The sequence below is a fragment of the Tiliqua scincoides genome, chromosome 5, assembly GCF_035046505.1.
Source record: "Tiliqua scincoides isolate rTilSci1 chromosome 5, rTilSci1.hap2, whole genome shotgun sequence".
NCBI lineage: Eukaryota > Metazoa > Chordata > Lepidosauria > Squamata > Scincidae > Tiliqua > Tiliqua scincoides.
The window spans coordinates 136,247,842-136,264,657 of NC_089825.1; the positions used below are offsets into that span (position 1 = coordinate 136,247,842).

The 16,816-nt window shown below is 44.8% G+C and overlaps 1 protein-coding gene across 1 annotated transcript; it reads right to left on the reverse strand.

The window, feature by feature from the left end:
* Positions 1-5,816: 5,816 nt before the first annotated feature.
* Positions 5,817-16,765, reverse strand: LOC136653751 (vomeronasal type-2 receptor 26-like). The gene is made up of 6 exons (XM_066630631.1): positions 16,694-16,765; positions 14,384-14,547; positions 13,943-14,066; positions 12,153-13,007; positions 7,126-7,252; positions 5,817-6,718 (listed from the first exon to the last, which is right to left on the reverse strand). The coding sequence occupies exons 1-6, from the start codon at positions 16,763-16,765 to the stop codon at positions 5,817-5,819; spliced, it is 2,244 nt and encodes a 747-aa protein (XP_066486728.1).
* Positions 16,766-16,816: the final 51 nt, after the last annotated feature.

Here is a 16,816-nt window from a genome sequence, read left to right on the forward strand (position 1 = left end):
CCCTTTTGCCACTTGTCAATTACCCAGCCAGGTACCACTTGTGTAGCTCCAAAATCACCCACTACAAGGTAAGTTGCAGGGATGAGCCCGTGGGCATGTTGCATTCACAAATGGCATGCATATTTGAAAATGTGATTTCCGCAAGCATCTACAATGAAAATGAACATGCTCCAGGACATTACGTACTCTGACCTTAGCCCTGAACATAGCCCTTCAGTGTGCAAATTCCAACCTTGTTAGAGGCAACTTTCTACAAAGATGAAGAGCTCTCCTTTAATTTAGCATCTACATGGGAGAGGTCATCCGGGGGTTTGGAGTGGGATGTCATCAATATGCTGATGACACCCAGCCCTATCTCTCCTTTCCTCCAGACTCCAGGGTGGCGGTTGAGGGCCTGGAGCACTGCCGGGAAGCAGTGAGGATCTGGATGGGGGCTAACAAGCTGAAATTAAATCCGAATAAGACAGAGGCTCTCCTGGTTCGGGAATCCTCGATGCAGGTGCTGGACTATCGGCTTGCCCTGAATGGGGTTGCACTCCACCTGAAGGAGCAGGTCCACAGCTTGGGGGTCCACCTGGACTCGCAGCTGCTCCTGGATTCCCAGGTGGCAGCTGTGGCTAGGGGGGCCTTCGCTCAGCTTCAGCTGGTGTGCCAGCTGCGGCCGTACTTGGATCGTGCAGACCTGGCCACGGTGATCCATGCCACGGTGACATCGAGGTTAGATTATAGTAACGCGCTTTATGTGGGGGCTGCCCCTGAAGACGGTTCGGAAACTGCAATTAGTGCAGAATGTGGCGGCCCGTGTGGTCAATGGAGGTAGGAGGTTCGACTCTGTCAGCCCGCTTCTCCAGGGGCTGCATTGGCTGCCCATTTGTTTCCGGGCCCAATTCAAGGTGCTGGTTTTGACCTTTAAAGCCCTTTACTGCTCTGAGCCAGGGTATCTTAGGGACCGCCTACTTCCATACAATCCGGCTCATCCTCTTAGGTCATCAGAAAAGGTCTTTTTACAAGTGCCGCCGCCTAGGGAGGTACGTGGGGCGGCAGCAAGAAATAGGGCCTTCTCAGTAGTGGCACCAACGTTATGGAACTCCCTTCCCCTTGACTTAAGAATGGCTCCCTCTATTGAGACTTTTCGGCGGGGCCTGAAGACTCTTCTGTTTAAACTTCTGAGTTCATGGCCTTTTTAACATCTTTTTTAACATCTTTTCTACATCTCTTAGTATTTTTTACAGGCCTGATTCCTATGATCTGCTGCTTTATGCTCCTTTTACCTGATTGTTTATCTGATTACTGTTTTTAAGGTATTTGTTAATATGTTAATGTTTTTATCTGTTTTTAATATTATGTTTTAATCTGTTTTTAACCTGTTGTAAGCCGCCCTGGGTCCCTTTGGGGAGAAGGGTGGGGTATAAATAAAGTTTATTATTATTATTATTAATCTGGTGAGGACATTACCTGCCACAACTGCTGATTTAGAAGCTTCCAGCTCCCCCCTCCTATTGTCACCCCACGCTTGAGTTTGGAGGAGCGCATGATGTGCAAAGCATGTGCCACAGCATAGACAACATTGTAGATGCTATAACTGTGACCCGTCATGCTCCTTTCCAAAACGGAGGCAGGAAGTGTCTCCAGCTTCTCTTTCCCAGTGCAGATCTCCCCATTCTTGCTTTCTGCTGTGACCTCGGGGAACAAACAGTTAAAAGCCTCTTGCCAGAAATCTCTGATGAAGCCATCTTCTTTTTCCACAGCAGGGCTTCTCATCTGAAGAAATGTCTGGAATCCAGACATCTCCCTTGAGTGCAATGCGATGGATAGAGCACTGTGTAGAAAATCGATGTCCCAGTCTCTTTGGATGGTGTGTGATGCAAAATCCATCTGGGCCAACATAATCCAGACATTTGCCTTCGTAGGGATACCCTCATATCTTCCAAAGTGGAGCATACTCCTCAAAATCATCATGTTATCATTTTCACCATGCATTATCACAGCACTGGCAGAGCTTCTCCCAACAAGAGTGTAGCATTTGAGTGCCATCTCTACCATTTCACTGATGTCACTGGAGGAACTGAATTTGGCCATGAAATCAAAGCAGATGCCATTCTGATTAAAAAAGGGAATGACCTTCTCTACAAATATCACTGAAGGGTCATCATCCTGAGAAATCAGCCCAATCCACGTCCACCTGAAGTGCAATAATAATTCTAGAATCCCCCTATATTGATGTTCTCCATTTGGGATCATGCAGTGGAACAAAGCAGTTTCTTGGAGGTTATTCATCAGTGGAACAGAGCCGTACAGGAGCTACAAAGAAAGAATGAAGAGAAAAGGTGTGTATTTGTGTGTTTCATGATACACTAGCTATTACAGCATGTTACTTCCTTGATCTCCTTATTCTAATCAGCGACTTGATCTCTTGTAAAACAGTGGAGATGTTGAAGGGAACCAAGATAGGAAATGTGCTGTGCTCTAAAAATATTTGTCATCGGTTTCCTTGAGGAATGTAATCCCTAGCCCATGATGAGGACAGTATTTGCATTAAAATTAGCCAACAGAAATAAACATTTGAGTAAAAGAAACATGAGCAAACATATACACCAATGCTTTAACATCTTGATGTGAGTTCCAAGGTGTGTTATAACTTTAGCTTTATAAACCTCCAGAGCGGCTGGTACCTATCTGTTGCCCTGAGTATAGCAAAACCTTGCAATTGCCAATGATGAAGTCTTGGCCAAGTTAAGTAATGGGCTAAGAAAAAACTGATGCCCAAGTATTTGAACTGGTGGACCTGCTGTGAATTCGCTTCAGATCGTACAGAGATGCTCCGCATTCTCATAACTGTGACTTGGCAGGTAATGTAACTATCATCCATGAAGGATTTTCCTTCAGTGTGTCAACTGAGCCACAAGGATTCTTTTCCTGGCCCAGGATTTGAAATTTCAGCAGCATCCATCATGCACTTGTCAATTCCAATTAAAAATCTCCTGACCTCTAAATCACAAAAGTTCATCTCAAAAGCAAGAGAGATGCAAAGGACATGTTAAATTTCCCTAGTTCATGAGGCCATCTTACTTGTGGAATCTTGTAGACACACAAAATCTTTGCCATGTTGATGCATATATTTGAGTTTGGACCCCCAATGACTGCTACTGGAGTGTTCTGGAAGCCACAGGTATAGTTTGGGAGGAACCTTCTTCCTCTGTAGAGAAGTTCCATGGAAGCAAGATAGATCCAACTTGCACTGAAGTAGCTGTTATAGATGCTGAAGCCCAGGGTGATGTTGGCTAACATCAGGAGGTCTTCGTTGATCTCTTTCACTGCAAACACCAAGGCCAGTATGTGCTGGTAGTTTTGAGTTACTATCCTTTAAAAAAAAGTTACATGCTACATCACAGTGCATTAGCTTCAGAATGTGACATTTGTGACCTTATTGTTCAATATGCATTTATAACAAAGATACCAGCCAAACTCCAAGGAACAGTGAAGACATAATAATCTACAAATCTGGATATCTGACTTACCCAGAGTTTCCCAGTATTGCCTTCTTAGTACACATACAAAACCTCAGCATGCACACCATTCAAGCTAAATCCAATTCATTGGAGCCATTTTCCTGGTAGTGTCATTGTAGCTCTATAAAACAGTTGAAGAAGAATTTTTCTTACAGAAACTGATCACAAACTTCCTTACACAAACTGATCAAATAGTTCCTGAGATGGACGTTTCTCAAAGGTCATTGCATTTGAAAAGATGTAGACCTGAGAGAGAATCCCAGCAATGGTGAGGTCTCCTGCCTGGTGAAACTGGTGAAGAATAGGAAGTGGCTCACCGAGCATGCACTTAGCAATGGGGAGCTTACACAAAACAAGAGGCAGGAACACCAACATCACAAACAGTATCATTTGCAGGGGGTTCTTCATTTTAGGCAACAATTGCACCATTGCCCACTTGTTTGTGCGTTTGTGAAAAGGAAAGTGCTATTGGTCGAACCAACCTGCCTGGAGCCCTCCTTTTAAAGGATTTGTCAGGAAACAAACAGACCATAGAAAAAACAAGAAAAACAGAACTGGGGAAGGGATTGCTCTGAAGAACGAAAGGTTGCTCCTTTCCTTAAGGCCTATGTAATCTGAGGCTCTCTGGCCATCAGCCAGGTGGCTAGCTAGTTGTCCGCCATGGAAAGGTGGCTAGCTAGTCTCAAACTGAGATCAGGGTGTGGAGGGTGGGGGACCGCAGCTGAAGCCTAGCGGAGCGGGCAAATGCAATGCTGCCTCAATGGCCTACCCCTTCCACCCTCCCTGCAAATCAGCTGGGAGCAGCACCCTGGCTGTATATCATGCAAGGGCAGGACCAAAACTGGGTGACGCAAACTGTGCACCACCAGGCTTATATAGGTTTTACATATGAGTGAGGGAACTTGCATGAAAAGGACATTGATTCAGCAACATTTACTGCCCAGTATTATCCCCCAGCATTGGTACCTCAGTAGCAGGTGGCAATCAGGAAGCCTGCCAGAGGCAAGCCAAGACCTGTTGTACTAACTTCTGCATAGGACCTGGTTGGGCTATGGAACTCCTCAGACCCAAACCAGCTATATAGCTGGAAGAAGTAGCAGCTGTCTCTGAAGTCAAGGAGGAGGAGTCGCATTTCACCGGCGTCCAGGGGAAGAAACTTAGTGTTCCCTCCACCCCCATAGGAACACCGTGAATTTGAATTCTTCACATCTTTCTTTGAATGAACTGCTTCCTTGTATTAAATACAGGCCTGGCTAGAATAATATAGCATTTGGGGGTGTCGGGCCCCCTCCCAGATGTCTTGACCCCCAACTTACCCTGGAGCTGGCACCCCATGCCCAGGGTGGGGAGGCTTTGAGGGGGGCAAAGAAGTTTGGCTCACCCCAACCAGACAGAGGTGGCTGGCAGGGCAAACAAGGAAACAAGCCAGGAACAGGAAAGGCCTTTCTGCCCCACCTGGAGGAAGGGGAGGGGCCAAAAGGGGGCAGGCTTGCTCCATAAAACAGGGAGGCCAGGGATGAGAGGGGGCAGTGTGAAGCAGGAAGCTGTGAGGTGAACAGCTCCTGCTCCCAAGCCAGGTGTGGCAGCTCTGCAGAGGAGGAGGACAAGGGTACTGGAACCCCTTCCCCTCCAGCCAATCTGAGGCCTCCCTGGGGGTGGAACAAGCCTGCTCCAGGTCCCTCCAGTGGTGGGCCCTGCAGGGGGCAAAAAGGCAGACCAGGGGCCCGACACTAGAAGCCAGAAGATCTCCACAGCTACCATGTGATTCCCTTTGGTGCTCAGATAGGTTGGCACAAAGCACAGCCAAACACTGCAAAAGATCAGCATGCTGAAGGTGATGAACTTGGCTTCATTGATGGTATCTCCATGTGCATCTTGATGAGCTTTTGAACCTGAATGTAGGCATGATAAGGGAGGCACTTGGAGGCACAGCAGCTCAGACAGTGCATCCACTGGACCTCAACCACATTATGCAATCTGGGTGTCCCTCTCTGTTATATGTGCTCAATTTTTAAAGTGTGTTTTTTAATATTGAAAGGAAAGGAATTTTTATGGTGATTTATAGATTTATTTATTTTTATTGTGTGATGAGCTGCCTTTGGCATCTAGGTGCTTAAGAGGAAGAGTAGGCCATACATTTTTTTTTTAATCAATGCATTTCTAGTCATTCCATTCCACCTTTGATAAGGTTCTTTAATGGAGTGCTTCTACACTGAGGAAAAGAAAACAGAATGAATGATATCATTATAAATGAAATTTCTGGAGGTGTCCCATCCTCTCATAGGAACACCAATGAATTAGAATTCTTCACATCTTTCTTTTAATGAACTGCTTCCTTGTGTTCAGCTCAGGCCTGACTAGAATAATATAGCATTTGGGGGCAAAGATGCAGCCCAGGAGCCCGACACCAGAAGCCAGGATGGAGAAGATCTCCACAGCAACCATGTACTTCCCCTTGGTGCTCAGATAGGTTGGGACAAAGGACAGCCAAACACTGCAAAAGACCAGCATGCTGAAGGTGATGAACTTGGCTTCATTGAAGGTATCAGGTAACTTCCTGGCTAAGAAAGCCACAGTGAAGCTGACAATGGCCAGGAAGCCCATAAAACCCAAGACGCAGTAGAACATGGTCACTGAACCTTCATTACATTGCAGTATCATTTCTTTAGTCATTGAGTGCATGTCCATATCTGGGAATGGAGGGGAGGTTGTGAGCCACACCATACAAAGAATGAGTTGTATAAGAGAGCAGGAAAGAACAATGAGGGCTGCTAATTTATTCCCCACCCATTTCCTCATGCTGGAGCCTGGCTTGGAGGCCATAAAAGCCAGCACCACAATGATGGTTTTGGCCAACACACAAGAAACAGCTACTGAGAAGATGAGGCCAAAGGCTGTTTGTCGCAGGAGACAAGTCCACCTCTCAGGTTTTCCAATGAACAGCAAAGCACACAAGAAGGAGAGCAGGAGGGAGATGAGAAGAGTGTAGGTGAGGTTCCGATTATTGGCTTTGACAATGGGAGTGTTCTGGTGCTTCATGAACACGTGAAGCACTAGAACGGTGACAAATGAAAAGGAAAGAACAGATGAGGCCAGGATGCTTCCCAGAGGTTCTTGATAGGAGAGGAAGCTTATATACTTTGGAATACAGAGGTCCTTGTCATTGCTTGGATACTTGTCTTCTGGGCACTGAAAGCAGTCATCCATATCTAAAAAGAAAACCTGATCAATGTTCAGTCCATTGAGAAATCAGTTAAAATATTTCAAAGCTCTGAATTGTGGCTGCCAATTCAAATGTAGGCAACACACTTGCAAAGGGAATGGAGGAGATTGCTTTCTAAGGACATAAGAAATGTCCTGCTGGATCAGGCCAAAAGCCCACCTAGTCCAGCCTCCTGGATCTCACAGTGGTCCACCAGATGTGTCAGGGAGTGCCCAAGACAACAGGAGACCTGCATCCTGGTGCCTTCCCTCAAATCTCCAGCACAAACCACAATACGAAGCACAAACCAAGTCAGTACTACAACTGCCAGTTTTATAAGAAACAGTCCAAAGGGCAAATAATGGACCAAAGCAGCCAATATGTTTGACCAACACCGTACGTGGAATGTCTCACCTTTCTGGTTGGAAATCTTCCCTTCTGGACATGGAAGGCATTCATAGCAACAAAAAGGCTTCCCTTCCTTCTTGCTTCTGCTGTAACCCGAGTGGCAATAATCATTGCACACAGAAAGGGGACGTGACTGTTGGTGAATGAGACAGACAGTGTGAACATTCTGAACCAGGGTTTCTCAATGTTAGCCCTCCATTGTACCTCTTCACTTGGTCCACCTATTAGAAAACCACCAGACATAACTGGCAACAACATCATTGTCAGTTACTTCTGGATCGAGAGGCCAGACGAGACATGACAGAAACCAGTCAGAGGTTCAAGATGGGCAGGAGGGCTTTTTGAGCATAGAAAAGCATGCTTTGAATCTCTGCCTGCTGAGTCGAGCCTCCTACCGCTGTTTGTTGTGATGTTCCCTCTTGGTGCCGGGCAGCAGGTGTCCAGGGGACCCTTGAGTTGCACCAGACACCACCTGAAGTACCACTGTGGATACCTGTATCACTTGTTGGGAAACACTGTTCTGAACAAAAATGTTCTGGAAGTTTCTCCATACATTCTCACTGTATGGTCTACAGTTCAGAAAGCGGGTGATTCTAGGGAAAAAAAAAAAAAAACCATGGCATCTTTGACATAGAACCCTTTGATGGAATGAGCTCTTGAAGGTTCTGCAATTATGGGAGTCCTGAGTGCTACAGGACATGCCAAAAACCAGTAGAAGGCTCAAGATGAACAGGAGGGCTTTATGAGCATGGAAAAGCATGCTTTGGATCTCTGCCTGCTGCGTCGAGCCTCCTACCACTGTTGGTTGTGTCATGTTCTGTCTTGGTGCAGAGCGGCAAGTATGCAGGGGACACTTGGGTTCCACCAGACACCACCTGAAGCACCACTGGTGGTACCCGTACCACTCGTTGAGTAACAATGTTGTAAACAAAAAATGTTCTGGAAGGACTTTGTAGAGAAATAGTGTGAAAGTTTCTTCTGGATAAATAGGTCCTGATCATGAATTTCCTGCATCATGACTTGATTGATTGATTGATTGATTGATTGATTGATTGATTGATTGATTGATTGATTGATTGATTGAGAGAGAGAGAGAGAGAGAGTACCTGGTTGAACCAGCTGGCCCACACAATGCTTTCTTCATCAATAGTGAAAACTTTGTCTGGCTGAGCCTTTGGGTCTATCCTTCCAACCTGAACTCTAAGGAAGGACTGATTGGGGAATGTGACCCAGTTGATGATATCGAATCCAGCTACCAAGTCCCCATTTTGGTCAAAGGAAATTTGTTCCCCAGCATTGTTGTTAAATGTGGCACTTCTCAGGAAGTGATGGAGCTAAATTGGATTGAAACAATGGAATTCATATCTTCAAAAATATGCTAATAGTCCCTTTAGCAGCAAAATCATTTGTAGAAATAATAATAGTAGCCATCAACCCTTACAAAAGCTGTGTACTGCTTTATGATAGTTACACTAGATCAGTGGTTCTCACACATTTAACACCGGGACACAGTTTTTAGAATGTGATTATGTCAGGAGCCACTGGAAGTGATGTCATGACCGGAAGTGACATCATCAAGCAAGGAAATTTGTCACAATCCTAGGCTGCAATCCTACCCACACTTACCTAGGAGTAAGTCCCATTTACTTTCTTTGTTAAAAGCATATACAGACTAGCTTCATACAAGTACAGGTCTGTAACTTTTCCCCAAATGCAGTCACATATCATAGTAGCATCAAATCTATTATATTAAAAATAAAATATTGAAATGAATGAGAAACCACCTGAAATTGGCCTGCAACCCACTTAGTGGATCCCGACCCACTATCTGAGAAACACTGCACCCGATTGTTCTATTCTAAACGCACATGATACTTTAAAGACTAACAAACAGGACAAAATTAAGTGCTCCTGAGGAGCTTCAACAGGATGGACTCCCCACAGACCTAGGCAGAAGGTGGTCTACCTGGGACTGGGCAGGAGAGGCAGACTTAGGAGATGTTTGGGGCAAGATCATGGTTTAGACTGGCTTCAGAGTAGGTCACTAGAATTCCCAGCAGTGGCATAGCTAGGTCATTTGACACTCGGAGCCCATAAATTTTTGTCACCCCATATGACTTGATTGATTGATTAACATTTTTATATCACCCTTCCTCTAAGCAGCTCAGGGTGAGGTACTTAGTTCCTCCCCTTATTTTGTCCTCTCCACAACCCTGTTAGGTAGGTAAGACTGAGACATAGTAAGAGACACGATATGAATAATAATAATGGCCAGAAAATAAATGCAGTGAATATTTCCCCACAAGCAATGGAAGAAATTCTGCACCAAATGGTATATAACATGATGGCATTATTCCTAAAAGCCATGATTTCCAGAACTTTGGTCACTAGGGTGTCATCCACACCCCAAAGGATGTCTCCTTGACCTGTTTTGAGTTAAGGCAGTGGTTCTCAAACTTTTAACTCTGGGACCCACTTTTTAGAATGACAATCTGTCTCGGACCCACCAGAAGTGACATCATCAAGCAAAATAAAATAAATACTTATAAATAATTAAATTAAATTAAAGAAAAACAAATAATTAAGTAAGGGGAAGCCAGCTCGGTTTCACCAAGTGAATTTTCTCAGTAGCCTGCCTGCAATAACATCCCCCACCCAACAACAACAAAAAAAATATCAGTGAGATTTTCAGCCCTCCCTAGTGCCCAGTTCAGTGTAAGTTCTTATATTTCAAACATATCACTAGCAGGACTCACCTGGCTTTGCAAGTTTAAAAACAAATAACAATTGACCTTATCAGTTCAAGCCTCTGTTTAATTCTTTTTTTTTGGGGGGGGGGGGGGTGCTGCCTTCTGGAGCATTTGTTTAGCTCCACTTTCATCAGATTGGGACCATGCTGCTAGCCTTACATTTCCCTTTGCCTAACTTGACCAGCAGCCAAGGTACGTTTGCTTACCCACGAGTAAACATGACTGTGTGGCTTGCTTTTGCTTTCCATAGGGCTCAATACATTCATCTGCTTGGAGGGAGGGACCTCCTTCTCGGGTGTTTTAGGGGGGCTGCTTTCATTGGATAGGAACCATTCTGGTGTTGTTGGATTCCTCTTGGCCTGCCCTTTCTGAAGGACCAAGGCAAGTTCGCCTACTTGCAAGAAAATGTGCAATATGGCTCAGTTTCACTTTCCATAGGGCTCCATGCATTTTTGGTTTCTGGTATATTGGCCATAACTTTTGATGGAAAGGAGATATTTCACTCTGTTTATTCCATTGCATTCTGCTGGAAATTCCACATCCAACGGTATATTGAATGATGGGATTTTTCGTAACCTGCGCAATGTTAGCATGTTGCGTCTTCTGTGGTGTCACCCCCTCCATGTCTGGTACCTGGGGCAGACTGCCCTACCACCCCTCGCTAGATACATCACTAATTCCCAGGAAACCATTTGAAATTCTTCCCTTTTTTCTTAACACCCGTGCTAAAGTAACAAAACTGTCATGTGTTGAACTGCACCTGTTTCCTATTTTGCCTTTGGATTTTTACCCAGAGAAACTGGGTGGAGATATCAGGTGCAGAGGGAAAGAAAGTGGAGGCAGTGGGATGGAGATATGTGAGAAGCAAAAGATGTAATAAATATAAATAAATGTATCAAAATAAAACACTGAAGGGTGGCAACAAGGGGGTGTCATGTTCTATACCAGAGGTGTCCAAAGTTTTTGGCAGGAGGGCCACATCATCTCTCTGACACTGTGTCGGGGGCCGGGGGGGGAAGAATTAATTTACATTTAAAATTTAAATAAATTTACATAAATGAATATATTAAAGATGAACTTATATGAATGAATGAAGGTCTTGCAATAGCTCAATGCCTATAAAAGGCCTTGCACAAAGTAAGGCTGGCCTTTCCTTTGCTGCCGCTGCTGCATCACAGATGTGAAAGAGCAAGCAGTGGAGGGAGCTCTCATCCCACAGCTCACAAGAGAAGTCAAACAGTCGCCCTCACACTGAGAGAAGCTGCGTTGGGCCAGTGTGGACTTCAACAAATCTCTGGAGGGCCAGAGGCTCATTGGAGACTGGGGGCTCCCTGAGGGCCGCATTGAGAGGCCTCGAGGGCCACAAGTGGCCCCCGGGCCGGGGTTTGGACACCCCTGTTCTATACCTATCCCACAATTATCATTTATGGAGAACAGATTTTGCTGCCATGTTAAATGGTTTCAAACTTCTGCTGGGCAAGAAGTTAGAGTGGGACAAAGGGGTGCCAATTTATATCGAAGAACAGTGGAAACAGGATTTAGGATGAGATGTGAATGGCATGCTTTCAGGTGTCTTGATTCAAAGGGCACAATCATAATCCACTTTCCAGCACCGACATAATGCAGCTCCAAGATAAAGGAACAAACATTCCCTTACTTTGAGGAGGCCTCCGTGAGTGACAACCAATTGCAAGATGCTGCTCACATCCCATTGGCACAGCTATGCCAGTGCAGGAAATTTGGTTAGGATTTGGGCCAAAGGCATTATATATAACTACCTTCTTTGTCACTCATGTCACCTAGTGGGCAGCACTTCTCCCTCCTTGCAACTCTTTCAACATGACCTTTAAGGGTTTTTTCAGTCTCTTGGTGAAATTTCAACCAAACAGGCAGGAAATAATGAGACTAATAAGATGCCTCATGACAACTTGGGCTGCATGACACTACGACTCAGCAAGCGCAGAACCAATTCAGAGTGATTCATTGTCTTCACGAAGTCATAAACAATCTTAGCCAGACAGGTACCACCTATGCTGTTGCAAAATCAACTAGGACAAGGTAAGTTGGGGGGGAACAGCCCATGGGCATGTTGCATTCAGGGGTGCATATTTGAAAATGTACTTTCCTCAACCATGTACAATGGTCGCAAACATGCTCCAGGACATCCCGTACTCTGACCTTAGCCCTGAACATAGCCCTTCACTGTCAAAACACCAGCCTTGTTAGAAGCAACTTTCTACACAGATGAACAGCTCTCTGTCTTCAGTCTGATGAGGACATTACCTGCCATAGCTGTTGATTTAGAAGCTTCCAGCTCCCACCTCCTATTGTCACTCCACGCTTGAGTTTGGAGGAGCGCATGATGTGCAAAGCATGTGCCACAGCATAAACAGCATTGTAGATGCTATAACTGTGACCAGTCATGCTCCTTTCCAAAACGGAGGCAGGAAGTGTCTCCAGCTTCTCTTTCCCAGTGCAGATCTCCCCATCCATGCTTTCTGCCGTGGCCTCGGGGAACAAACAGTTAAAAGCCTCTTGCCAGAAATCTCTGATGAAGCCATCTTCTTTTTCCATGGCAGGGCTTCTCATCTGAAGAAATGCCTGGAAACCAGACATCTCCCTTGAGTGCATTGCGATGGACAGAGCACCGTGTAGAAAATCAATGTCCCAGTCTCTTTGGATGGTGTGTGATGCAAAATCCATCTGGGCCACCATAATCCAGACCTTTGCCTTCATAGGGATACCCTCATATCTTCCAAAGTGGAGGATAGCCCTCAAAATCATCATGTTATCATTTTCACCATGCACTATCACAGCACTGGCAGAGCTTCTCCCAACAAGAGTGTAGCATTTCAGCCCCATCTCTACCAATTCGCTGATGTCTCCGGAAGAACCTATTTTGGCAGGCATTTCTGTGAAATCAAAGCAGATGCCATTCTGATTAAAAAAGGGAATGACCTTCTCTATAAATTTCTCTGAAGGGTCATCATCCTGAGCAATCACCCCAATCCACGTCCACCTGAAGTGCAGTAATAACTCTAGAATCCCCCTATATTGATATTCTCCTTTTGGGAACATGTGGTGGAACAAAGCACTTTCTTGGGGGTTATTCATCAGTGGAACAGAGCCGTAGAGGAACTACAAAGAAAGAATGAACAGATGTGTGTGAGTTTCATGGTACCCTGGCTATTACAGCATGTTACTTCCTTGATCTCCTTATTCAAATCAGGGACTTGATCTCTTGTAAAACAGTGGAGATGGTGAAGGGAACCAAGAAAGTGAAAGTGCTGTGCTGTAAAAATATTTGTTATCAGTTTCCTTGAGGCATGTAATCCCTAGCCCATGACAAGGACAGTATTTGCATTAAAATTAGCCAACAGAATTAAATAGTTGAGTAAAAGAAACATGAGCAAACATTTAGACACCAATGCTTTAACACCTTGGGGTGAGTTCCAAGGTGTGTTATAACCTTAGCTGTATAAACCTCCAGAACCGCTAGTACCTATCTGTTGACCTGCGTACAGCAAAACCTTGCAATTGCCAGTGATGAAGGCTTGGTCAAGTTAAGTATGATGGAAAGCCCAAGGAAAAGGTGATGCCCAAGTATTTGAATGGGCGGACCTGCTGTGGATTCACTTCAGATCGTACAGAGATGCTCCGCATTCTCATAACTGTGACTTGGCAGGTAATGTAACTATCATCCATGAAGGATTTACCTTCAGTGTGTCAATGGAGCCACAAGGATTCTTTTCCTGGCCCAGGATTTGAAATTTCAGCAGCATACATCACACACTTGTCAATTCCAGTTAAAAAACTCCTGACCCCTAAATCACAAAAGTACAACTCAAAAGCAAGAGAGATGCAAAGGACATGTTAAATTTCCCTAGTTCATGAGCCCATCTTACTTGTGGAATCTTGTAGACACACAAAATCTTTGCCATGTTGACGCATATATTCGAGTTTGGACCCCCAATGACTGCAGCTGGAGTGTTCTGGGAGCCACAGGTATAGTTTGGGAGGAACCTTCTTCCTCTGTAGAGAAGTTCCATGGAAGCAAGATAGATCCAACTTGCTCTGAAGTAGCTGTTATAGATGCTGAAACCCAGGGTGATGTTGGCTAACATCTGGAGGTCTTCGTTGATCTCTTTCACTGCAAACACCAAGGCCAGTATGTGCTGGTAGTTTTGAGTTACCATCCTTTAAAAAAAAAAGTGACATGTTATATCACAGTGCATTAGCTTCAGAATGTGACATTTGTGACCTTCTAGTTCAATATGCATTTATCATAGAGATACCAGCCAAACTCCAACAGTGAAGAAATATTAGTCTACAGATCAGGACATCTGACATGTTTCCCAGTATTGCCTTCTTAGTACACATACAAAATCTCAACATGCACACCATTCAAGCTAAATCCAATTCATTGGAGCCGTTTTCCTGGTGATCTTATTGTAGCTCTATAAAACGGTTGAAGAAGAATTTTTCTTACAGAAACCGATCACAAACTTCCTTACACAAACTGATCAAACAGTTCCTGAGATGGACGTTTCTCAAAGGTCATTGCATATGAAAAGATGTAGACCTGAGAGACAATCCCGGCAATGGTGAGGTCTCCTGTATGGTGAAACTGGTGAAGAATAGGAAGTGGCTCACCGAGCGTGCACTTAGCAATGGGGAGCTTACACAAAACAAGAGGCAGGAACATCAACATCAGAAACAGTATCATTTGCAGGAGGGTCTTCATTTTAGGCAACAATTGCACCATTGCCCGCTTGTTTGTGCATTTGTGAATAGGACAGTGCTATTGGTTGAACCAACCTGCCCGGACTCCTCCTTTTAAAGGGTTTGTCAGGAAACAAACAGACCATATCTATCATGCAAGCTCCAAATGGAACCATACAAATAGTATCCAGTGTTTTTGGCTCACAAAGTTGCAAGTGGATAGTAGACTTCCCTTGGCAGCAAATGAGAACTAATCATGGTTCATGAGATAATTACAGGGGAAATGATCACCTCCTCAGGGATGATGATTTTCCAGGACATTGTAGAGAAAAAAACATGTTTATGAGTTCTTCAGGAAGAAGGAAAATCCCTTAAGGAGTTTCATGGGTGGCATGGAGAGTTTTGTAAAATAGAAATATATCAAAAATCCAGATGCAAAATTTTGTTGATCTAGAAGAATCATGAATTTTCAGTGATGGATTTTCCAATTGAGGAGTATAAAATCTGTTTTGTTCAGTGGGTAGGGGTGGGTGAAAATGGTTTTATTTTTTATTTTATTTTTGCAGATTTCAGTGTTATCCAAAGTTAGAAGTGCCGGAAGAGGTGCTATGTGTTTTTATTTAAAAGGCACATTTTAATAAATTATTGCTGTAAATTATTATCACTTTAAAAGTGACGTAGGTGGTACAGTGTCCGCAGATCAGCCATAGGCATGTAGAGGTGTTGAAGAATGTAGAGAGGTGCTAGATGATGGTTTTATTTCTTCACAGTTTTGGGGATTTTATAATTGTTTTAAATAAAAACAAGAAGTGCAGAAAGGGATGTTTTTATTTCATTGTCACCAAAAGATCCTACCGCTATCAATGGACAATCCAAAGCTGATTGAAGATTTTATGAAACTGGTAGCTAAAGTTGAAGGCACCCCTTTTGTTCCACGAATGACACTGTTTACTCAAAAGTCAGGATGCTTTGAGAGTGTGGCTTGTTTACAGGTTCACATGTGGCGATCAAGCCATGTTTGGCCAGTCATGGACTGTCCCAGAAAGAAAAACAGAACTGGGGCAGGGTTTGCTCTGAAGAACGACAGGTTGCTCCTTTCCTTAAGGCCTATGTAATCTGAGGCTCTCTGGCCATCAGCCAGGTGGCTAGCTAGTTGTCTGCCCTGAAAAGATGGCTAGCTAGTCTCAAACTGAGATCAGGGTGTGGAGGGTGGGGGACCGCAATTGAAGCCTAGCGGAGCGGGCGAATGCAATGCTGCCTCAATGGCCTACCCCTTCCGCCCTCCCTGCAAATCAGCTGGGAGCAGCACCCTGGCTGTATATCATGCAAGAGCAGGACCAAAACTGGGTGGCGCAAACTGTGCACCACCAGGCTTATACCAGTTTTACATTTGAATGAGAGAATCTGCAAGGAAAGGACATTGATTCAGCAACATTTACTGCCCAGTATTATCCCTCACCTTTGGTACCTTGGCAGCAGGTGGCAATCAGGAAGCCTGCCAGAGGTAAGCCAAGACTTGTTGTACTGACTTCTGCATAGGCCCTGCTTGGGCTATGGAACTCCTCAGACCCAAACCAGCTATATAGCTGGAAGCAGTAGCAGCTGTAGAGCAGGAAAGGGGGGACAGGCAAAAAAGAGGGATAGAATCCGGCATGCTCATTCACGGTCAGGATTCACCCATCCAGCCTGCTCCCATCCCTTGGCCTCCCATGTCCCACTTCAGAACCCCGTGAACCTCCTCCCCCTACTGATGCCACCACATTATCAGCACATGTGGAACCTCTTTCGTCCACCGCCATGCACGCCACTCCTCTCAAAGTTAGCAGCATTTGCACTTCCACACATGACAGTGGCCCAGATTTTGCATTGCTGTGAAGGTCCCCACACTGCTGGAATGCTAGTTCTGGCAGCGCAAGTCTCCAGTAGGACTAATGAGGATCAGATGGTGAAAAAAAGGCCCATTGCATACAATTCTTCCACTGCTAAATGTAATTGGAGCAGATTCATGGAAACTTGAACACTGGTGTTCCTGGAGGGGGCAACAAAACACGAAGTCTCTTCCGCTGCCTGGCCCCTGCTGTAAATCAACCTTTCCTACTCACCTTCAGAGCCGGCTGTGGCTCCACAAAACTTTTGCAGCCATAACTCTCTCTGAATTTGAGGAGGAGTTGCATTACACCAGCGTCCAGGCGAAGAAACTTAGTGTTCCCTCCTCCCCCATATGA